The sequence below is a fragment of the Heptranchias perlo genome, chromosome 25, assembly GCF_035084215.1.
Source record: "Heptranchias perlo isolate sHepPer1 chromosome 25, sHepPer1.hap1, whole genome shotgun sequence".
Taxonomy (NCBI): domain Eukaryota; kingdom Metazoa; phylum Chordata; class Chondrichthyes; order Hexanchiformes; family Hexanchidae; genus Heptranchias; species Heptranchias perlo.
The window spans coordinates 10,877,766-10,902,516 of NC_090349.1; the positions used below are offsets into that span (position 1 = coordinate 10,877,766).

General features: G+C 43.8%; 1 protein-coding gene across 2 annotated transcripts in view; it reads right to left on the minus strand.

The window, feature by feature from the left end:
- The window catches only part of LOC137342011 (uncharacterized), a 116,986-nt gene that overhangs the window by 11,585 nt on the left and 80,650 nt on the right, over positions 1-24,751 (minus strand). For both annotated transcript variants that reach the window (XM_068005590.1, XM_068005591.1), the window contains 6 exons: positions 23,421-23,561; positions 21,026-21,186; positions 18,845-18,943; positions 11,577-11,722; positions 8,105-8,276; positions 4,241-4,353 (listed from right to left, as the gene is read on the minus strand). In XM_068005590.1, coding sequence (XP_067861691.1) covers positions 4,241-4,353; positions 8,105-8,276; positions 11,577-11,722; positions 18,845-18,943; positions 21,026-21,186; positions 23,421-23,561 — 832 coding nt within the window. The remainder of the gene's footprint in view (positions 1-4,240; positions 4,354-8,104; positions 8,277-11,576; positions 11,723-18,844; positions 18,944-21,025; positions 21,187-23,420; positions 23,562-24,751) is intronic.

The following is a 24,751-nucleotide window of genomic DNA, read 5'->3' on the forward strand; positions in this document are numbered from 1 at the left end:
CCTTCCAGGTGGTAGAGGTCGCGGGTTTGGGAGGAGCTGTCGAAGAAGCCTTGGCGAGTTGCTGCAGTGCATCCTGTGGATGGTACACACTGCAGCCACTGTACGTCGGTGGTGGAGGGAGTGAATGTTTAGGGTGGTGGATGGGGTGCCAATCAAGCGGGCTGCTTTGTCCTGGATGGTGTCGAGCTTCTTGAGTGTTGTTGGAGCTACACTCATCCAGGCAAGTGGAGAGTATTCCATCACACTCCTGACTTGTGCCTTGTAGATGGTGGAAAGGCTTTGGGGAGTCAGGGGGTGAGTCACTCCCCGCAGTATACCCAGCCTCTGACGTGCTCTTGTAGGCACAGTATTTATATGGCTGGTCCAGTTAAGTTTCTGATCAATGGTGTTGATGGTGGGGGATTTGACGATGGTAATGCTGTTGAATGTCAAGGGGAGGTGGTTAGATTCTCTCTTGTTGGAGATGGTCATTGTCTGGCGTGAATGTTACTTGCCACTTATCAGCCCAAGCCTGGATGTTGTCCAGATCTTGCTGCATGCGGGCTTGGACTGCTTCATTATCTGAGGGGTTGCAAATGGAACTGAACACTGTGCAATCATCAGCAAACATCCCCATTTCTGACATTATGATGGAGGGAAGGTCATTGATGAAGCAGCTGAAGATGGTTGGGCCTAGGATACTGCCCTGAGGAACTCCTGCAGCAATGTCCTGGGGCTGAGATGATTGGCCTCCAACAATGACTACCATCTTATGTGCTAGGAATGACTCCAGCCACTGGACAGTTTTCCCCCTGATCCCCATTGACTTCAATTTTACGTGGGCTCCTTGGTGCCACACTCGGTCAAATGCTGCCTTGATGTCAAGGGCAGTCACTCTCACCTCCCCTCTGGAATTCAGCTCTTTTGTCCATGTTTGGACCAAGGCTGTAATGAGGTCTGGAGCCGAGTGGTCCTGGCGGAACCCAAACTGAGCATTGATGAGCAGGTTATTGGCGAGTAAGTGCCGCTTGATAGCACTGTCGACGACAACTTCCATTACTTTGCTGATGATTAAGAGTAGACTGATGGGGTGGTAATTGGCCAGATTGGATTTGTCCTGCTTTTTGTGGACAGGACAAACCTGGGCAATTTTCCACATTGTCGGGTAGATGCCAGTGTTGTAGCTGTACTGGAACAGTTTGGCTAGAGGCGCGGCTAGTTCTGGAGCACAAGTCTTCAGTACCACAGCCGGGATGTTGTCGGGACCCATAGCCTTTGTTGTATCCAGTGCACTCAGCCGTTTCTTGATATCATGTGGAGTGAATCGAATTGGCTGAAGACTGGCTTCTGTGATGGTGGGGATATCGGGAGGAGGCTGAGATGGATCATCCACTCGGCACTTCTGGCTGGAGATGGTTGCAAACGCTTCAGCTTTGTCTTTTGCACTCACGTGCTGGACTCCGCCATCATTGAGGATGGGGATGTTTACAGATCCTCCTCCTCCCGTTCGTTGTATAATTGTCCACCACCATTCACGACTGGATGTGGCAGGACTGCAGAGCTTTGATCTGATCCGTTGGTTGTGGAATCGCTTAGCTCTGTCTATAGCATGTTGCTGCCACTGTTTAGCATGCATGTAGTCCTGTGTTGTAGCTTCACCAGATTGGCACCTCATTTTTAGATACGCCTGGTGCTGCTCCTGGCATGCTCTTCTACACTCCTCATTCAACCAGGGTTGATCCCCTGGCTTGTTGGTAATGGTAGAGTGAGGAATATGCCGGGCCATGAGGTTACAGATTGCGCTGGAATACAAATCTGCTACTGCTGATGGCCCACAGCGCCTCATGGATGCCCAGTTTTGAGCTGCTAGATCTGTCCCATTAGCACGGTGATAGTGCCACACAACAGGTTGGATGGTGTCCTCAGTGCGAAGAAGGGACTTCACCTCCGCAAGTACTGTGTGGTGGTCACTCCTATCAATACTGTCATGGACAGGTGCATCTGCGACAGGTAGATTCATGAGGACGAGGTCAAGTAGGTTTTTTCCCTCGAATTGGTTCGCTCACCACCTGCTGCAGGCCCAGTCTGGCAGCTATGTCCTTCAGGACTTGGCCAGCTTGGTCAGTAGTGGTGCGACTGAGCCACTCCTGGTGATGGACATTGAAGTCACTCACCCAGAGTACATTTTGTACCCTTGCTACCCTCAGTGCTTCCGCCAAGTGGTGCTCAACATGAAGGAGGACTGATTCATCAGCTGAGGGAGGGCGGTAGGTGGTAATCAGCAGGAGGTTTCCTTGCCCATGTTTGACCTGATGCTATAAGGTTTCATGGGGTCCGGAATCAACGTTGAGGACTCCCAGGGCCACTCCCTCCTGACTGTATATCACTGTACCACCACCTCTGGTCAGTCTGTCCTGCCGGTGGGACAGGACGTTCTCAGGGATGGTGATGGAAGAGTCTGGGGCGTTGATTGAGGGGAAGATGGACTTGGCTGAAATGCCCTCTGGACTTGAATAACTTGTTGGTTGTTGATGCCAAGGCTCACAAATGAAGGAGGGTTGCTGGCACCCATGGAGCTGGCAAACGGCCAAAAGTGTTCGGGGGGCATAACCTTAAAATTAGAGCTAGGCCATTTCGGGGTGATGTCAGGAAGCACTTCTTCACACAAAGGGTAATGGAAATCTGGAACTCTCTCCCCCAAAAAGCTGTTAAGGCTGGGGGGGTTAATTGAAAAATTGAAAATTGAGATTGATAGATTTTTGTTAGGCAAGAGTATTAAGAGATATGGAACCACTTTCATCTCTGGAGACTGATCCTGAGCAGTCATTTACCCTATAGCCCTGTAATAAATCAAGTACATAGGTGATACCCTGTAGATCCAGTTGGACAGTGGTGATAATGAAAATCCGGATGGAAATCCATTTCCAGTGGTGTGCCACAGGGGTCAGTGTTGGGTCCCTTGCTGTTTGTGGTACATATTAATGATCTGGACTTGAATGTAGGGGCCATGATTGGCAAAAATTGGCCGTGTAGTTGATAGTGAAGAGGATAGCTGTAGACTCCAAGAAGTTGGTGGAGTGGGTGGAAAAGTGGCAAATGGAGTTCAACCCGGAGAAGTGTGAGGTAATGCACTTAGGGAGGGCAAACAGTAAAAGGGAATATGCAGTAAACGGGAATATATTGAGAGACATGGAGGAAGTGAGAGACCTTGGAGTGCATGTGCACAGGTCCCTGAAGGTGGCAGTACAGGTAGATAAGGTTGTGAAGAAAGCATATGGAATGCTCTCCGTTATTAGCTGAGGTATAGAATACAAAAGCAGGGATGTAATGATGGAACTGTATAAAACGCTGGTAAGGCCACAGCTAGAGTATTGTGCACAGTTCTGGTCACCACATTACAGGAAGAATGTAATTGCTCTGGAGAGAGTGCAGAGAAGATTTACAAGAATGTTGCCAGAGCTTGAAAATTGCAGCTACGGGGAGAGATTGGATAGGCTGGGGTTGTTTTCCTTGGAGCAGAGGAGGTTGAGGGGATACTTGATTGAGGTGTACAAAATTATGAGGGGTTCAGATAGAGTAGACAGGAAGTACCCGTTTCCCGTAGCGGAGAGTTCAAGAACTAGAGAACATAGATTTAAGCTGATTGGCGGAAGGATTAGAGGGGACATGAGGAAAACCTTTTTTGCCCAGAGGGCGGTGGGTGTTTGGAGTTCGCTGCCCGAATTGGTGGTAGAGGCAGGGACCCTCAACTCTTTCAAATAGTATCTGGACCTGCACCTAAAGTGCTGTAAGCAGCAGGGCTACGGACCGGGTGCTGGAAGGTGGGATTAGAATGGGCACCTGGTTGTTCTTAGAGCCGGCGCGGACACGATGGGCCGAATGGCCCCCTTCTGTGGTGTATCTTTTCTATGGTTCTATAATATGCAATTTTGGCAAATTGTACATTAGCCTTCTCACTGCAGTATTATATCAATGACCTTTTCTACATGTTCCCATAAGTATCAATGCTTCAATTGAGCAAAAAGCAGCTGGAGAAGTTAGTCTGCAAGATGGAGTTTGTAAGTTAGCTGAATGCTGCTGTGTCTAAAGTCGTTTCAAACCATAACAAATCAAGGTGTTATTCCTTTATCAGATTGGGAGGACTAAATACAAAAACAACAAGAATGCCCCACCCCAATAGATCACACACATTTAGCTATCGGATGTGCTTAAAAAACAGCTGTACAGTGTAATGCAGTCGATGGAAGATGCATTCTCATACCTCGAATAGAATCTGGATTGCAGAATAAACAGCGCACAAATTCCTGCACATACAAGCAGTATGTAGAACTGGGTATCTTCTGGCATCCAGTCCCACACGGCTATCACAACGTTCTGTCAAGAAATGAACAGGTTCATCACTGGAGGTTCTGCAGCATCACGCACAGAGTTTTGAACAGGAATGATAGTGCCATCTTCGATAGGCTTATGGGTCAAGGCCTTGCCTGCTGTAGTACTAAGTCAGGAGTGTCCAAGTTTTTGTGGGCCACATAGATGTGTAACACAGAGCCTCACAGGCTACATATACTATTTAAAACCATGTTCCTATTAAGTTACAATTATCTTTAAGTTGCACAGTTGTATAATGCTCTGGTTAGACCCCATCTGGAGTACTGCATTCAGTTCTAGACTCCTCACCTTAGGAAGGATATATTGGCCTTCGAGGAGGGTGCAGCACAGATTCACCAGAGGGTTATGCAGGAAGCAGTTCTTCACACAAAGAGTTGTGGAAAGCTGGAACACTCTCCCCAAAAAGCTGTTGAGGCCGGGGGTCAGTTGAAAAATTCAAAACTGAGATAGATTTTTGTTAGTTAAGAAAAGGGCATGTAACTATAAAAATAATTATCTGTATATTAAATAACCACTAAATGAATAGCGGAACAGGCTTGAGGGGGTTGAATGGTCTCCTCCTGTTCCTACATCGAGTTGTTGATGCGAACAGACCTTGGTGTTCTAATGTAGGATTTATCCACCAATAAGCAAACAGCATTGAGAGAAACCATTAGGTCCACAGCAAGTAAGAAGTATAAGTACACATAGAATTGAATTGGGTAGACTTTGTGGATTAGATTGCCAGGTTTTGCACATCCTTCCACTAAAGCCATGCATTCAGCAGATCTAGGTTTCCGTTTTCAGCCTGTGCAGAGTTTGCTGGTCTCAGCCGGGGAGCAGTAAAGGCCGACAATGGGCCTCAGCGCTCCTGGGCTGGGAGGGAAAGATAAACAGTCTGGGGTCCCATATGTTCCTAATAGCTTATCCAGGAAATTGCGTATATGTGAGAAGGGGAGAAGCCTAGGAGAGAAAAGGGACTTAGCGTGTCACGTAAGTTGAAAGGTAGGTTGGAAGCTTGTCAATAGTCAATCCCCTATCCAGCTAACAAAGCCAATGATAATAAAAACCATACTGCAGACAGTAATTTGTCCCCACCACCCCCCAACCCTACTTTTACTTGTCGGCACCCCATAGATCACTACTGTCCCCAGAATTCAGTTAGGTGACCTGCGCTCACGCCTCTGCCAATGGCTTTTCCCAGTCAGAGGTTCGCAAGAGTGGCCTTGGAGACTGTCCTGTATGGGAAAGCATATTTCATCTGTCAGCACGTCCGACAGTGTTGTCACTGGAAAAGAGAAGAGTGAGAGGTAATACCATTGCTGTTTTTTAGGATTCTAAAAAGGACCTGATAATGTAGACCATGAAAAGCTGTTTCACCTTGTCCAGAACAGTAGAACCAGTGGACACGGCCTGTGCTTGAAGGCGGATAAATTCAAAACTATCTGAGAAACATTATTTCAGTGAGCGAATGGTCAATTTATGTAACGGACTCATTAGGGAGACGGTGGAAGCAGTTAATTCATTCAAATGCAAATTAGATAGATTTCTTTCAGAAAATAACATTTTGGGATGGAGTATATGAGTAATTTGAGACATGACGTGGTCAGTGTGGCAGGCAAGGGAGGAACAGGTGGCTTTGGACCTATGGTTCCCAAAGCTTTTCATCACTGGGGTTTTCCTCACATCAGGTCTGGATCTGTTGTAGACTAATTGATAGAGACTGATCGCCATTAGCATTGTATCACGTGACTACCAGGATGGTAGAAGGCAAATGAGATAGACCTTGGTCTTTTATTATCTAACAATTTCTATGGGGACATAGTAACAGGATTAGGCCATTCAGCCCCTTGAGCATGTTCAGCCATTCAATGAGATCATGGCTGATCTGTATCCTAACTCCATTTACTCGTCTTGGCTCCATTTCCCTTAATACCCTTGGTTAGCAAAAATCTATCGATCTCAGATTTTAAATGATTAATTGAGCTAGCATCTACTGCTTTTTGTGGGCGAGAGTTCCACACTTCTACCACCCCTTGCCTGAAGAAGTGTTTCCTAACTTCTCTCCTGAATGGCCTGGCTCTGATTTTAAGGTGATGTTTCCCCCTTGTCTTAGACTCCCCCACCAGCTGAAAAAGTTTTTCTCTATCTACCCTATTAATTCCTTTCAAAATCCTAAAAACCACTTAACCTTCTGTATTACAGGGACTACAAGCCTAATTTATGTAATCTCTCCTCATAGTTTAACCCTTGGAACCCTGATAACATTGTGGTGAATCCACGCTGTACTCCCTCCAAGGCCAATATATCCTAAGGTATGACGCCCAGAACTCCAGATATGGTCCCATCAGAGCTTTGTATGGCTGTAGTAAAACTTCCTCCCTTTTATAATCTAGCGCTTTAGATATAAAGGCAAACATTCCATTAGCCTTCTTGATTATTTTATGTACCTGACCACTACATTTTAGTGATCTGTGTACATGGACTCCATAATCTCTTTGGATCTCCACTGTTCCTGGCTTTTCACCATTTAAACAATACTCTGATCTATCCTTTTTTGGTTCAAAATGGATGACCTCACACTTTACTGCGTTGAAATCCATCTACCACAGTTTTGCCCACTGACTTAATCTATCAATGTCTCTAATTTTATGCTCCCATCTACACTACTTACTATGCCACCAATCTTTGTGTCATCGGCGAACTTGGATATATAGCTCTCTATTGTGTTATCTAAGTTATTAATAAATATAGTGAATAGTTGAGGCCCCAGCACAGATCCTTGTGGGACACCACTAGTCACTGCCTTCCAATTCGAGTACATACCTTTTATCCCTACTCTCTGTTTTCTACTGCCTAACCAATCTCCTAACCAGGTCAATAATTTGCCTTTAATTCCATGTGTTTTAATTTGAGTAACAGTCTCTTATGTGGAACCTTATAAAATGCTTTCTGGAAGTCCATTTAAACGACAACCATAGACATTCCCCTGTCTACTACTTTAGTTACGTCCTCAGAAAATTCAATTAGGTTCATCAGACATGACCTGCCTTTTACATATCCATGTTGGCTCTCTCTAATCAGTTCAAATTTCTCTAAGTGCTCAGTCACTTTGTCCTTAATTATAGATTCCAATAACTTCCCCAAAACAGATGTTAGACTAACAGGTCTAGAATTTCCTCGTTTCTCTCTCTCACCTTTCTTAAGTAATGCAGTTACATTTGCAATTATCCAATCTAAAGGGACAATTCCTGAATCGAGAGCGCTTTGGAAGATTATGGCTAAAGCAACTGCAATTTAACCACCTTTAAAACCTTGGGGTGGAAACTATCAGGTTCCTATAAGATAAGGAACTCACCTCTGTGGGGATTGGAGCACGAACCCAGTGCCCTACTGCTCTGTACCTCGTTCAAAATGATTTTATAGCAGGACACACACTGGCACTTGGCTTTCACCTTCAGCCATCACTGCTGTATTGACGAATAAGAAAACCTTAACTTTCACCTGGGTGAAGAGGATGATTTCCTTTTGTCTTATAAAAAGGATAAATTAGTCTAATTCACAATTTCGCTAGGAAGAGTGATCGAGGGAAACCTTCATGTTATGTTAATGATATCGCTGACACATGGTGATCGGAGGAGGTCTCCCTCCCTGATATCTAACTCATGTCTGAAGTTAACTGTTAGAATTGTTAGCTACTCCTTGCTACAGATGTGGACAGGAAGCTGTGCAATGTCTTAGTGCCTCATATACGTACCGCACAAGTCAGGAGGACATCCAGAATTCTCTCATCCAAAAGCTTCTGAAGCAGATGTCTGGAGAGGGTGGTGAGCACAAAGCTCAGTGCTAAAAATGTAGGCAGCAAGATACCCGATGCTTTAAAAATGATGCTTTTGATACGAGCCTGTGTGTTAACCATCACTGTCTCACTGCAAAAGGATGTAAACTGTTAGTGTGGAAGTGGCAGAAATTTTATCCCCCCCCCAAACCAAATCCCCAATTTTTTCCCCTTTTGCCCTATTGTTGGGGTTGCCAACTCTGGTTGGACATATTCCAGGAGGTTTCATCACATGACTACTTGTCTCCAACCACCCGGTCCCCACTCACCCACCATTGGCTCCGGTTCTGAGTGACAGTTCTGCTATTCATTAGCAATTGTAAACAATTTTACAACACCAAGTTATAGTCCAGCAATTTTATTTTAAATTCACAAGCTTTCGGAGGCTTCCTCCTTCCTCAGGTGAACGAAATGAAATCCTCGAATTCATTAGCAACACAGAAGGTGGAGTTCATATGATGGACAGTGAATGTGACCAATCAGGATCGCCTGTCAGCAGACCAGTGTCTGGGTTACAGACTTTAGCTGTAACTCACTGGTGATTGTCAGCAGTCACCGCCAATGGAGAATCATGCTCATCTGACTTGCCCAATGAGGAGGGGTGTGACTGGACCAATCGTCACTGTCTGCATGTTATTAGGCACAGGATGGAACCAATGAAAAATGCACACAGAGTGATTTCTCTCCCGGGTTGCTCGCAGCAATGTCTGGGAGATTCATGTTTTATTCCGGGAGACTCCAGGACAATCCGAGAGGGTTGGCAACTCTACCTGTTGTCTTTTGAAAGCTAAGATACATGTTGGGATACGGTTCCATGGGTGGTAGCAGTCCTCCGCCACCTCACCCAAGTGGTCATTCTTCATTCGTACCCCAAGGCAGTGAATGTAGGTAGACTATTCAACTGTAGGGGGCATCACAACCAATGCTATCCTCATTCAACATCCACTTTCTTACAGGGGTCATTGGATAGTGATGAGAGCTGGGGGCTGTGGCTTACTTTTGCCCTCCCTGGCATTGAGATCAATTGTAACATCTCTACTGAGATCAGCTAACTGAACACAGACTGATGGTTGAACCTTTAATCTTCCTGGTTCTGTACGACTCAGTCGCACATCATGCTGTGCATGTACCCACTGAGCTATCAAGGAGCAGGTCAAACAATTTAACTTTAGCGACAGGGGGTGGGGGAAGAGATGTCCTCTGGTCACTACGTGTTAGTGACACTTTAAATGTAGCAATCAGAGAAAATGTTCCCACTCAGCCCCAGGTAAATGTTTCACAATGAAATCAATCAGGCTGTGGCACGTTGGCACACTGCCATGCTATGATGTGCCATGGTAGGACGTGGGTTTGCACCCTTAATTTCCCCTGACACTCGGTTTCCCATCATAGACATGTTGGGGGTCAGGGTGCAAGGAGAAGCGGAGAGAAAATCAGTCATCACTTCACAGGGAGGGCAAGACAATGGAGTCAACCTGACCCCAACCTCACGATGGCCCAAGAGTAGCCTTGGCAGAGGCCTTTCAGCAGATTGACTACGCACACAGCCTGGGAATGGTGCCCAGCATAGGAAGACTTAAAGGGAGGAGGAATTTTTCTCTAAATTATTTTTCGACTAGATTTATTTATGATTATTACTCAGCACAGTAATCTTGGTTCTCCACGGAGGGTAGGACACATATTTTATTTGGGTAGAATGTATCAATTGAAGAAGAGCTGTAATAGCTGGATGGATTATTTTGATCAATAATTGCAGAAGAAAAGTGCTCTTTAGGAAGTGAGGAATGGGCAATTCCTGGCAACCTTTTGTGACTAACAGGGAGGCTGCTTGAGTGCCCACATGGAACTAGGTTTCAAACATCAGATAGGCAAATGCTGAAAGCAATTATGAGAATACCCGCTCGCTGAATACTTGGCAGTATCAGGCACTGAAACTTTTCCACTTTTTATTATACAGGTCAGCAGATCGGCAACCTAGACGAACATCCATGAACCTTGACTAGACCGTGAAAGTCAATGGCCCAGATCTGGATGGAATGTGGATGTTGCTGCTGTGTTCTTATCTGGGAGAGCTAACTGACTTCTGGAGCAGATGCTAGGGGAAGGGGTGATAGAGCACAATGGCTTAAGCAGGTTCTAAATTAAATAGGGACTATGGAGAGATGGTTATTGTTTTCCAATATTAAACACTGATACGTTGCCATGAAGAATTTTGGTTATACCTCATATATTCACTTCCACGAATCATCCCTGCGTATGTGCAGCACTGGCCCCAAACATGACATCATCAATGCTATCACTGTGCACCCATGCTGTGGGAGTAAGTGGTTTTCTTGGGAGCTTTCAAAGTTGACTATGTCTATTTCGAAAAGCATTCTGATTCATTGACCACAGTCAATGTTTTCTAAGCTTGGTCATATTGCTTCTGTATTCTTATGAAGTGCAAAGCCCTCTCATATGGGTCAGCACTGTCATATTTTAATGTCTAACATTGTTCAACCCCAAGTTATTAATATATTAGAAACTCCATAGCTGAAGAAGTTTGCTTCAATCGTGTACTTACATCTTTTTTTCTTTCCTTCTCCTTTTCCCACCATTTTGCTTCTGTTCACTCTTCTTCTTCTGTCAGCGTTGCACCCTTGCTGGGATACAGTTACACAGGGTCTCTCACTCAGCTTGCCAGACTGCGTGCGTTAAGTGCAGCAGGCTATTCTACCACAGTGGAGGATGGGTATCACAGCAGAGCCTGATCCTATCCTCACTTTAGGTCCGCACGCTTTGCGTTCCTGCAGAAGTCACTGGATAGTGATCAGAGGCAGAAATTCTGGATGATTTTCCACTCCTTAATCCAGAAGCGCTGAGATGAAGTGCAGTGCTCCTACCATTGCTCCAACTGACACCAGAGAGTTCAGCACAACCCTTGATCCGGGAATCCCTCTGGTCTGTACAGCTCAGCTACTCGTTGTCTTAACCAGCTGAACTGTCGGGAAAGCCCCACACCCTAAGAAGAATCACTAAAATTCCTTGTCAAAGTTAATCCAAGTCCTGGCCAGCCCAAGGAATCTTCATACCTCAACCGCATGTGCTGGACTTTAAGACCTTCTTGGAGAACTATAGTTATTGGGCCAGAAGAAACAGAAGACTTGGACTCTGCAGCTGAATGCTGCAATTATCACACACTTCGCCTACTCCTCCTCAACCCAATCAGAATAAGTACCAAGTTGTTAATTAAATGAATGCATAAGATGTAGAGCCTAAGCTCATAATTTTCACATTCTTGCTTCTTGAAAAACGGCAGAAAATGAAGGTTGACGGGATCTAAACAACTGAACATATGGAAGAAGCCAAGTGATACCAAAGAGCTGTGAAATATCAAGTGCAAGAAAGTTACCTGTCTTGTGTGAGTTTGTTGGTAATAGTCTCTGTGATCAGGCTGCAGTCCTTCTCCAGCTGGTTCAGGGTGTTCTGTACAGTTTCGTTAATCGTTTTCTCAATGGTCTTGCACACTTCACCAATCTGATTCATGCCGTGACCAGACTGTGGAGGAACAGAAAAGGCAAATAAAGATTCACCATCAAATCATAGAATCATAGAAGTTACAACATGGAAACAGGCCCTTCGGCCCAACATGTCCATGTCGCCCAGTTTATACCACTAAGCTAGTCCCAATTGCCTGCACTTGGCCCATATCCCTCTATACCCATCTTACCCATGTAACTGGCCAAATGCTTTTTAAAAGACAAAATTGTACCCGCCTCTACTACTGCCTCTGGCAGCTCGTTCCAGACACTCACCACCCTTTGAGTGAAAAAATTGCCCCTCTGGGCCCTTATGTATCTCTCCCCTCTCACCTTAAATCTATGTCCCCTCGTTATAGACTCCCCTACCTTTGGGAAAAGATTTTGACTATCGACCTTATCTATGCCCCTCATTATTTTATAGACTTCTATAAGATCACCCCTTAACCTCCTACTCTCCAGGGAAAAAAGTCCCAGTCTATCCAACCTCTCCCTATAAGTCAAACCATCAAGTCCCGGTAGCATCCTAGTAAATCTTTTCTGCACTCTTTCTAGTTTAATAATATCCTTTCTATAATAGGGTGACCAGAACTGTACACAGTATTCCAAGTGTGGCCTTACTAATGTCTTGTACAACTTCAACAAGACATCCCAACTCCTGTATTCAATGTTCTGACCAATGAAACCAAGCATGCTGAATGCCTTCTTCACCACCCTATCCACCTGTGACTCCACTTTCAAGGAGCTATGAACCTGTACTCCTAGATCTCTTTGTTCTATAACTCTCCCCAACGCCCTACCATTAACGGAGTAGGTCCTGGCCCGATTCGATCTACCAAAATGCATCACCTCACATTTATCGAAATTAAACTCCATCTGCCATTCATCGGCCCACTGGCCCAATTTATCAAGATCCCGTTGCAATCCTAGATAACCTTCTTCACTGTCCACAATGCCACCAATCTTGGTGTCATCTGCAAACTTACTAACCATGCCTCCTAAATTCTCATCCAAATCATTAATATAAATAACAAATAACAGCGGACCCAGCACCGATCCCTGAGGCACACCGCTGGTCACAGGCCTCCAGTTTGAAAAACAACCCTCTACAACCACCCTCTGTCTTCTGTCGTCAATCCAATTTTGTATCCAATTGGCTACCTCACCTTGGATCCCGTGAGATTTAACCTTATGTAACAACCTACCATGCGGTACATCTCCACAAAGCTCAATCGTTACTGTCAGTAGGCAACTTTACTTTCTGAAGATGCTCCAGGAGTTACCTTTGTGCTCAGAGCTGCTCTTATCACTTTGGGTGAAAGAGTGTTAGTTATCAATACAGTACAATTCTAAGCACTTTGACTATGACCAGGGAAGGGATGTCCATTGAATTGACCACTTAGTGTAAAACAGCTTCTGCTCAGGTCTTCCATTACCAACCTATCACTTCTGACTTTTGGAAATATTGTGCCCCATAAAATTCCAGATAAATGCATTTATTTCTATGTCTAACACTTTCATACAGTGTACTCAATCTTCAGAGTTGAAACAAATCACAAGTCCTGTCTGACTCGTTGTACTTTGAAGCAAGAGTCTCTGACATGCTAGCTGGTTTTAAAACATATGCACTGAAGTTAAAGATCATCGTTTAGAATGTCAGTAAGGTTGTGAAAAGTGGGTCTGAACAATCTGGGCTTGAACCTACTCCAGACTGATGGGATTAACGTCTCCTTTCTCAGACAGCTGCAAGAGTCCTGTGTAAAATGAGTATGGGGTAACCTTGGCCCAGTTATAAATCCATAGCACTAAAAGTGCATTGATTCAGCTCATTACTTGGGTAATCTCACTCAGAGAGGCAATAGGGACGGCTAGAGAACAGAAGCTACTCCTGAGAGACTTAAAGAAGCTATTTAAAAAAAACAGATTAAATCTTTCAATGGAGACGCAGAGGGACTGGAACGCAAGCCTACTGAAAATGATCTGTCGTAACTTTCACACGCAGTGAGGGAAAAATGAAGAAACACAAGACTGTTTGTCTTTAAACTATTCCCAATGTACGGTTTCAAACAAATTACTTACATCAACAAGAATTATTTAAATATCATAGGAACCTTTAACGTATCAGCATTAAACGTCTGATACCACATCTTACATCTGGGCTAATGGGAGGGGCAGGCAGAGTTATACCTCATGTACATATTAATTTTAAGATACACTATAATTTACTCACAAATGTAAATCTCCTTCTGGGCCTCGATGATCTATGTGTGACAGAAACTCAGCCTTTAATATTATTTTCACATCATCATTGCTCTTCTGCATTGCATTCTGGGTAGGATGGCATTGCCGTTGTCATCGTATGCTATGTGACTGAACTGCATAACTTGTGTTAAAAAAAGTTTACAAGCCAAAATTCCAACGTTTTCACAAGCAGCCCTAGTTCAAATCACTTAACTGAAGGGTATGTTTATCAGTACTTCTGAAACTTTTCTCTCCCTTTTTGGCAATTAGGTAACATTCCTATCATGTGTTTGGGTATTATTAAGTTTGACTATCTCTACCTAGTAATACTTCGGCTACCAATATTTTATAAGTAGCTGAAGTAAGTCTGAGATACATTGAAAGCAGCAAGTTATACTAAAATAGGTTGAAACAGTCTTATTTCTTTAATTAGCTCTGTGCTGATTAGTTGTTAATTTATGTCAAACACAACTAGTCCCCATTAAGAACCCTGCACTTCAGAATGAATGCACTGACTCATATGAACCGGGTAGGTTTTGAAACTGGACTTTGGGCTAAGTTACTTATGAACCTAAGTTACTGTGAACCTAATGATCGCAAGCTTCTCTATCACATAAATATATATGATGGCCTGGAAATTCTATGGGGGTTCTCTGATCTCCTGCCATAACTGGGAAAACAGCAGAAATCCAAGAGAAACGGCATTGATGGCTGTTTGCAGCCATTTTCCTGGGGTTTCTGCCAACCTCCTGCCAAAGTTTTAGGGCCGCCTTTTGTTCTTGCTTCCTAACTTGAAAGCTGTGAGTGCTGTGGAACATCAACATTTAGGTCAGGTACATCATGGGTTAGCAACAGAGTTAAGCTTCTCCTGCACTGCCTCGTCAAGCACTCCCCAGACCAGATGTAGCACAGCTTAGATGTAAAACTCTTTCTACAGCGCTCATTTGCATCAGCGTTAGCTCATTCTGAAGTGGAGGGTTTTTAAAGGGGAATAGCTGTGCTAACAACTAATCGGTACGGAGCTAGTTAAAGAAATAAGATGGTTTCAACCAATTTTAGTATCACTTGCTGCTTTCAATGTATCTTAGCCTTACTTCAGCTATTTATAAAGTGTGTGAGAGTCCAAAACTAAGGGCCATAAATATAAGATAGTCACTAATAAATTCAATAAGGAATTCAGGAAAAACTTCTTTACGCAGAGAGTGGTGAGAATGTGGAACTCACTAGCATATGGAGTGGTTGAGGTGATTAGCATAGATGCAATTAAGAGATAGTTAGATAAGTACATGAGGGAGAAATGAAGAGGAGGATATCTTGATAGGGGGAGATGAAGTAAATGGAGGGGGAGATGAAGTAAATGGAGGGGGAGATGAAGTAAATGGAGGGGGAGGAGGCTCGTGTGGTGCATAAACACTGGCATAGATGGGTTGGGCCGAATGGCCTTTTTCTGTGCTGTAAATTCTATGTAATTTTATGTAAAGTACTTCCAAGCTTTACTTTCAATCTAACCGCACTATAACTGAAATTGGAGAGCTTGATGGCGCAGTGCAGAAAGAGCTTTACTCTGATTCTAACCCATACAACCTGTGAGCGCTGGTTGAAAAATGTTTTATTCCCCTAGCACTCAGTGACAGCAAAAATTCCAAGTGAAAATAAAGTCGATTTTGAAAACGCACCTCTGCGGCTTTAAATCTCAGCCTTGCCTTACAGTGCAGTTTCTTTCATCAGTGACTTGTGAGGTGACATGATTAACAGCCTGCCAGCCTCGAGCTGCCACCAGAACAGAAGGCAGGAGAGATCGTTAGGCTACTAAGAGTTATTGCCCATGCAACAGAAGTGTCCGAGAGATCGAAGCAGATATTAAATCCAGGCTGTGAGATGTCACCACAAAAAGATTAATTGGTAGAAGAGCAGACTGAATTGAAGCCAGTTACCTGACAGATTTCTGTGGGCTGCCCGAAGTCCCTATCTCATTCTGAAGATTAGAGTCCATAGTCACGATGCGTCAAGGCAAGATATTGTATGAATTTTCAGAGGGCATCTCACAACCAGAACCTACTTTTACAGAGTGAGTCGTATCATTAGGAACCTCACTTACAAAAGGAATTTCATCATTAGCACCCTCTATTAAAAAAGGAGCTTTAACGTCAGGGTCCCTAGTTTGAAATGGAGATCAGGATCGTATTTTAAAGTGGGAATCTTGCCATCAGTACACCCAGCTTAAGGAGGGAATTTTACTATCAGGACTACTTTAAAAATCAGTTACCGAGAACCCTGAGTAACATCAATGTTCTGCCAATTTCTCCTATCCACTTTAATCAATATTTGAATACTTCAATTTAAACAGTGACGCTGATGACATCATCAGGCGCGTTTTAGTGTGGAAAGGGTCATTGAAATTGGAAGAGAGCTGAATTAGTACACACAGCTGCTGCATCATCCATGAGTTAATGACTGCACCTCCAGTAATATTAGCTCAGCTACATCAGGTTCAATAACTCCTTCAGGCCAATACCCCATTCCACTTTGGGATCTTATCCCAGCTGCCTGGGGTAACACATAGGAACAGGAGTCGGCTATTCAGGCTCAATTCCATTTACCTCAATTCCATTTACCCTCCTTTGCTCCATATCGCTTGATACCCTTACCGAACAAAAATCTGTCAATCTCAGGGCACAGGCCAAGCACTGTTCACAGAGGAATGAAAATTGGAGGGCATGTTGTCATCGCACAAATCTGAAGCATTTCCTATCGACTGGCTCAAAAGTGGGATTGGCAGAGAGGTGGGTGAACATCAGTCATCCACCCTCTCAGCTTTAGTTGGTGCATCGCCGAATTAAACAAGGATATGCAGAAACTACATTCGGATAAAAGGTGCGTGGACCCTCTTCAAAAAGAACTAAAAGCTGACAGGGACAAAATAAAAGAATGCAGTTAATCGTAATTGTTTGCAGCGGAGTTTTTTTTTTAAAAAGGATAGTGAGAATCCCTTTTTAATGACCATATTAGTGTTTCTCTTCTACGCCTCAAACACACAATCTCAGGAATGTCAGCTTGGCTCTGTTGGTAGCACTCTTGCCTCAGAGTCTAAGCCCCACTCCAGGAGAATAATCTGGGCTGACACTCCAGCATTGTAATGAGGGATACTGCATTGTCAGAAATTGCTTCTGATGGGACATTAAACTGAGGTCCCACCTACCTGTTCCATTAGTAAAAGTGGATGTCAAAAGATCCTGTAGCACTGATCCATCAAGAAAGGTAATTTAATATTTAATTCCCTTTTGTACTGTACTCTCATCCCGCAAGCCTGTCGTCAGTCAGGCCATCCGGGCGGTATGGGCAGATACTTCCAAAGAGAGAAGAAAGGTAGTGGTGGGGGGGCAAATGCTCAGACAGTACCCCGCCCACCCCGCCTGCTCACCCTGGTCACCATTGTTATTCCTTGCACACTTTCTTTACCAGCCCAAAGACCACAATAGAAACTCAGCTCTAATTGCATGGTCAGGTCAAGACTCAATGACCTTGCTCTTGATTGGTTGAAAAAAATGGAACTTGGAACTTTCTCTTTAGCCAATCGGAGACCAGATTTTAGTGATGCAAGTAGTAGGGATGGTGGGCAGCTGCATGAACAGTACAACATGCACGTTTACTAATTAGAACACAAATATGTGAGAAATAATACAAAATAGAGTAAATATAGAATAAAGATAAGTAATAATATAAAATTAAATTAAAATAGACAATATAGAGGAGAGATAGGAAAGAGAAACAGCTGACAGGCAAGTTGAAGTAACCCTTTCATAAAATGTTTTAAATGTACATTTTAGTATTACAGTAACAATGCCACCTCTGCCATCTTAGTAACATCAATACTGTCATATTATTGTGGGCACGACAGCGTGAGCTGAAATCTTACATCAGTCCGGGGGGAAAGGAGTTGTATGGTGGGAGGTAAAAAGGGACAGAATTCCCTGAAGCTACTGGCACCGAATGGAGTTAACTCTTGTTCTTTTATTGCGTGTCAGACTCATGCAGCTGCCTGCAGCCAACTCAGGATTGGCAAAGGCAATTTTGACATCAGCTTGGGAACAATCAACTCCTGGCTTATGCTGTCAGGGATTCTTTTGTAGCACAGCAGGATTGGAAAGAAGCATGAAAAATAGTTCCCAAGCGGGGCTAAAAGCAGGTTCAGTATTTCTTCACGGGTTTGGGAGTAGGTATGAGGATCTCAGGAAATTTCAACTTTCTCCCCCAACACTAACACAATGGGGTTTGTCAGCATGTGAAATGATAGCAGGCATTGTGTGACTCACCAAAGTCCAGTAAGCATTTATCATAGGCTGAATCCGCTATCTACGTATGCAACCCATGTCTCATCAAATCCTATGGGGAGTAAACAGCAAACAATCTCAAGTCTGATTACCAGCTTCCTGTAATTGGTGACTTTCTCATCATTACAGGAACAGTCCTATTTATTTCACCCCGTGAGATTCCAAGATTTATATGTATGTAGGATTCCCACTGTGTCCTAGTGGAGACTTCTTACTGGTCTCCACACTGAAGTAGGTCGAGGATGCAGATGGTCATATTGTTGAAGAGCTTACCTCTTGTGAATTTGGGTATGTGGATGGTGATTACCTTCTTGGTGTATTGACTGAGTGCTTCTTGAGTTGGGATTGTAGATTTTTGGAATCTTGAGAGCGGTCAATTTCTTTGAGTTGGGGATGTGGAGGGTTGGGATAGCGAGAGTGCTTACTATGTTTGAGTTGGGGATGTGGAGGGTTGGGATGTCGAGAGTGCTTACTATGTTTGAGTTGGGGATGTAGAGGGTTGGGATAGCGAGAGTGCTTACTATGTTTGAGTTGGGAGTGTACAGGGTCAGAGAGTCCAGAACGCTCACCTTCTTTGAGTTGGGGATGTGGATGGTCTGCAGTTCAAAGCCACATTTGTTGAGCCCAGGTCGTCGACATAACTCTTGAACTATCTGCATCAACACTTTCTAAAATCAATCAAATAAATCAATCAGCTAACAAAAAGATACATTTGATGTTCATCAGGAAACTACATCTGGTTCCTACTTGGTACCAATATCACAAACAGGATAATATTGAAATTGAATATTTTGTTTTCTTTTCATTATTATTATCCAACTGGCAAGTTAAGCTCAACAGAAGTGGAACTAAACTTGACAGAACATGGGAGCTTGATGTATGGTCGCATGATAGGCACTTGTGGTAAAAAGAGTTGTGTATATATAGATGTATCTATGACCTTTTTAACAGGAGCGAGACATTCTAAATTCACTATCGCAGGCACAAGCTGTGAAACAACATCTGGAACTGGCTGCCACTAGTCTCACACTCTGTTTATTCTAGGAAGTCAAGCTGTTTCAACAGGACAGCAGGATCTTTGTGATGTTTCAACTTATTTAAATTGAACACAGTGTTCCTCGCCATCTCTACACTCAACACTCCCCTCCCACTTTCTCTGCATCATCACATTGGAGACCGATCCCTTCCCCACCATTTCTGTATTCCACTATGCAGCTATCTCTTTCTCTTTCTCCCTATCTTTGTGCACCAGGCACAACACTTCCCACCCCACCCTCTCTGCATCCTCAGATAGCCTGAGGTGCAGTGCTGATTCCACAGCAATAGAAACTTAAACTGCCACTGGTCTCACTGTACAGAAAGAAATAAAATTTAATTTCCTCTCAGCTCACTGGGAAACTGAGAAAAATTAACCAGTTGGTCTGAAAAACAACCTGTGCACTCAGTCCATGAAGTGATTAGAGTGCTCAGCAAGCCTCACACTATAGTGAAACCTCACACTCACTGCGCCAATTGAGAACAAAGTGGGTGTTCTTACACGCTGATCAGAATTATTATAGGACCCTAAACCAGTTACGATGTTAGCTTCACCAACGTTCTTTTCTTTTTTTTCCAATATTCTTTCTCCCTCTTTCTCTCCTGAAGGCGCTGGGTACAGTTTCATGGGTGATGGTCACCATCTGCTATTTCACCTAACTAGCCAGTCTTCATTGGTAAACCCAACTACTGACCACTGACAGGCTATTCCACTATGGAAGGCACCACAGATTGACCTTGTCCTCACCCGACATTCACTGTGGTCACTGGATAGCAATCAGGAATGGGAACATTGGCTGAGTTTTCCCTCTCCCAAACCCAAGGATGCTGAGGCAAATTGTACTGCCCCTCTGCCAGTCTGCCTGAGACCAGCTAACTCATCAGAGGGTGGGAATCGAGACCTTCCTGGTTCAGTTAAACATTTCCTTTACCAAGTAAGCTATCAGGATGCTCTCCACCAATGTTAAACTACTCAGGTATCTCACACATTATCACTGAGGAATCACCACTTTAAACGAATTAACCCTTTATTATCACATTCAAATACATCACGGACCATACATGTGTCTGGCAACAGAGAGATTTTACCGGCCGACATGCTTGTGGTGTTATAAAAATATTTTTGTATGTTAATTGTATGTTCTGTATAATATGGAACTGCACCTCCACAGTCTGTATCAATACAATCAATGCAGAATACCAGCAGTGGCCCTTCACACATCACTTCTCCTGCCAGTGGAACTCTCTCCCAGATTGTGCTGTTACATAAGAACATTAGGAGCAGGAGAAGGCCATTCAGCCCCTCGAGCCTGTTTTGCCATTCAATCAGATCATGGCTGATCTGTATCTTGACTCCATTTACCCGCCATATTCCTTGATACCCTTACCTAATAAAAATCTATCTATCGTGGTCTTGAAAATTTCAATTGACCTGGCAGCCACATCCATTTGGGGGAGCGAAGTCCTACCCTCGAATAAACAAAGAATGAATTTCGAACAAAACTACTCAAATAGAGGCCCTGAAATTCGACGGAGGTCTCCCGCTGTAACTTTGCCAGGAGACCAGTGGAACTCCCAGAGAAATCCTGTAAATGGCTGAAAGTGGCCATTTATGCCATTTCACCAGGGGTTCCTCAAATCGATCATTGAAGTTACGGCAGGAAACTGGGAAAAGCCAGGTAGAATTTCAGGGCCAAATGTAATAGGTTACCAACCTGTCTGTCAGTTGTCCCTCCAGCCTCGTCAGCCTTGCTCAGATATAAGTGCATCTTCTTGCCAGATGTCACATTCAGCCTCTCCACGATGTTCAACGTCCGCTTGCACAAGGCCTGACCCATGGGGTCAAAGAAAACAAAGATGAGGTCAGCTTGTTCACCTGGGCAAACAACAAGAGCAAGTTGGGATGAATCTGTGCGGATCGATGCTCAGGGGCTGGAGCGATATTCGGTCACTTGCAACCTGGTATCGCCAAGCACTGGAAATCTAACTGCAGTTTATATAATGAAATGTTCAATGTTGGGACAAGAGTAGAAGAGAAACTGAATGGAGGATAACTGTGTTTTGAATTTCAATTCTGGAAGAACCATAGAGCCTAACAGCACAAAAGAAGGCCATTCAGCCCATTGCACCTGTGCCGGCTCTCTGAAAAACCTATCCACTTTGTCTTGTTCCCTTACCTTTTTCTTTTTTTTCTTTTCAAATACTTATCTACTTCCCTTTTAAAAGTTATTTTGGATTCTGTTTCCACCACTGTTCCTGGTAGGGAATTCCATGGCCTAACAAAATTCTGCAAAAAAAATATTTCTCCTAACCTCTCCCTTAATCTTTTAGCGATGATCTTAACTTTATGCCCTCTAGTTATCAACTCAACAATCAATGGAAATACTTTTTACTGATTAAGTAAGAAAAGTGAGAGAGAGAAACGAGGAAATTAAAGACCGGTTAGTCTAACATCTGTTGTGGGGAAGTTATTGGAATCTATCTTTCAGGACAGAGTGACTGAGCACTTAGAGAAATTTGAGCTGATTAGAGAGAGCCAACATGGATTTGTAAAGGGTAGGTCATGTTTAACGAATCTAATTGAATTTTTTGAGGAAGTAACTAAAATAAGGCGCTGAAAATGGGATGCAATATTCTAACTGCAGCCTAACCGACTATGTATATCGGTTTAAGCTCTTTTACAAACCACATTTTCTTACTTCAATACTCTACGGGTCTGGCTGTGTATTAGGGTTGGCAACTCTGGTTGGGTGTATTCCTGGAGGTTTCATCATATGACCTCCCATCTTGAGCCGTCCCGTCCCCCCACACTCCCGCCATTGGTCCATCCACACAATACAGAGTCATATATCCAAGTTTGCCGATGACACAAAGATTGGTGGCATAGTAAGTAGTGTAGATGGGAACAAAAAAATTACAAAGAGACATTGATAGATTAAGTGAGTGGGCAAAACTGTGGCAGATGGATTTCAACGCAGGTAAGTGTGAGATCATCCATTTTGGACAAAAAAGGATAGATCTGAGTATTTTTTAAACGGTGAAAAGCCAGGAACAGTGGCGGTCCAAAGAGATTTTGGGGTCCATATTCACAGATCGGTAAAATGTAGTGGTCCACGCTGCCTTCTCACGCCAATTGGAAAGGGAACAGACTCTTTGTTACCCAACTGGATTAATCTTGACTGTTAATGAAACAACCTTTCTACCCCATCTCCGATATTTTTATAGCTAATAAATGAAAGTGTTCTAAGAAAATGAAAAGAAAACATAATTTTGTTTAATTTTTATGATTTTTCTCCCTGGTTGCTTGCAGCAGTGTCCTGGAGATCATTCTTCAATTCCTGGAGACTCCAGGATAATCCTGGAGGGTTGGCAACCCTACTGTGTACATGTCTATTGGTACACACACTGTACCCGTTCAATAGTAAAATGATTTCTAGTCACACTAAAATGTTATTACAGCAGTTGAAGATCACAATGGACAGCTGCTCACTTGTTGCTGGCCCCATTTTATCATGTAAATATAGCTCCCTCCCAGCGCCATGAGCACCTGAGGTAGAGGATGAAAGAGTTCGACAGTTTGGGAGGCAGACTCATAGTTGGCTCTGGTGTGCCAGTGGAGATCTCTCTCCATATGGGGCAGGTAGTGTAATTTCAAAATCATGTAGAGACTCTCATGCCACATAGTGCTTTGGATCTTCTCATTGCAGAAAATCTTCTCCCCTTCCCTTGCCTACAAGACCCGCCCCACATCCCCTACTAAAAAACATGGTCATTACTCATTAGAAACCTTCAAACTGGCTGCCGAAACTCCTCCCTTTGGAAAGAAAACAACTGAGATTAAGCAAGGAGATTATCTGATCTCAGAACCTTAAGACAAACACTCATCAGTGAGCACTTCAGGCAGCAAGGAGCAGGTCACTGGATCGACCACAGATTCTCAATATGGTCTAGCAAGGCCTAGAATGAACGGGCTGCCTGTCTGCTGAACAGCATCGAGGTGGCTGGCTACTGCCAGACCCAGGACAATCCATTGAAACATCACCCCAAATTGAACTGCTGCCTTGTTACTATTCTCTGACTTCTCCAGACTAAACCAGTCCAGAACCTTACCCAGCCAAAGGAACACTTTATTCACATCAAAGGGGTACTTCATGTCTCCATCCACCAGTCCCGGAGTGTCTATGAACATCACTAGGCTGAACTTCTTCTGTTTGGAGCTGGAGATCTTGGTAGTGAGATATTTGGACACTCCTGTCAATTCAAGCAAAGGACACACTCAGCGCTGAGTCACAGCTCACTACAAGCAGGGTGGCAGCAAGCAAACCGCAATTGGGTTTTATCCACCAACTGTATATAATTGGCCTGGACCAATAATCCAGAGAACGTGAGTTCAAATCCCACCGTGGCAGTTTGAGAATTTGAATTCATCTTTAAAAATCTGGAAATAAAAAGCTGGTATCAGTAAAAGTGACCATGACGCTGTCGGATTGTCATAAAAACCCAATTGGTTCACTAATGTCCTTTAGGGAAGGAAACCTGCTGTACTACCGGTCTGGCGTATCCATGACTCCAGTCCCACACCAATGTGGTTGATTCTTAACTGCCGTCTGAAGTGGCCTAGCAAGCTGCTCAGTTGTATCCATGAGAACTAGGAATGGGCAATAAATGATGATCCTTGTTAGCGACACCCACATCCCGAGAATACATTTTTTAAAAGAAATACATCATTTCCTAGGTCAGGAGAATGCATGCACTCAATCTGAAAAACATTTGCGTTGCAGTTAAATTGTTGTTTTTCGCTGTTATTAGCACAATTCACATTTACAACATTTTCGGTAATACCGAGTTGCTGTGAATATAAGGAGCAGCAGCACCAGCCCAAGGTTCACAATGAATTGGAGACAAGCTGCAGAGGCCGCCCGAGATATTCTCAAGCTGCTGCAGCTCCAAACTGGATTCGAGGCACCTGCAGTACCACAGTTCTTCAGTAATAAAAAGAAAGAACTTGCATTTATAAAGCACCTTTCATGACCTCAGGATGTCTTAAAGCGCTTTACATACAAAGAAGTACTTGTGAACTGTAGTCATTGTTGTAATGTAGGAATTGCGGCAGCCAATTTGCGCACAACAAGGTCCCACAAACAGCAATGTGATAACGACCAGATAATCTGTTTTAGTGATGTTGGTTGATGACGGTCAGGACACCAGGGAGAATTCCTCTGCTCTTCTTTGAATTGTACTGTGGGATCTTTTGCATCCACCTGAGGGGGCAGACGGGGCCTCGGTTTAACATCTCATCTGAAAGATGGCACCTCCTACAGAGTAGCATTCCCTCAGTACTGAAGGACCAGCCTAGATTATGTGGTCAAGTCTCTGGAATGGGGCTTGAACCCACAAGCTTCTGGCTCAGAGGCAAGAGTGCTATTACCGAGCCATGAGTA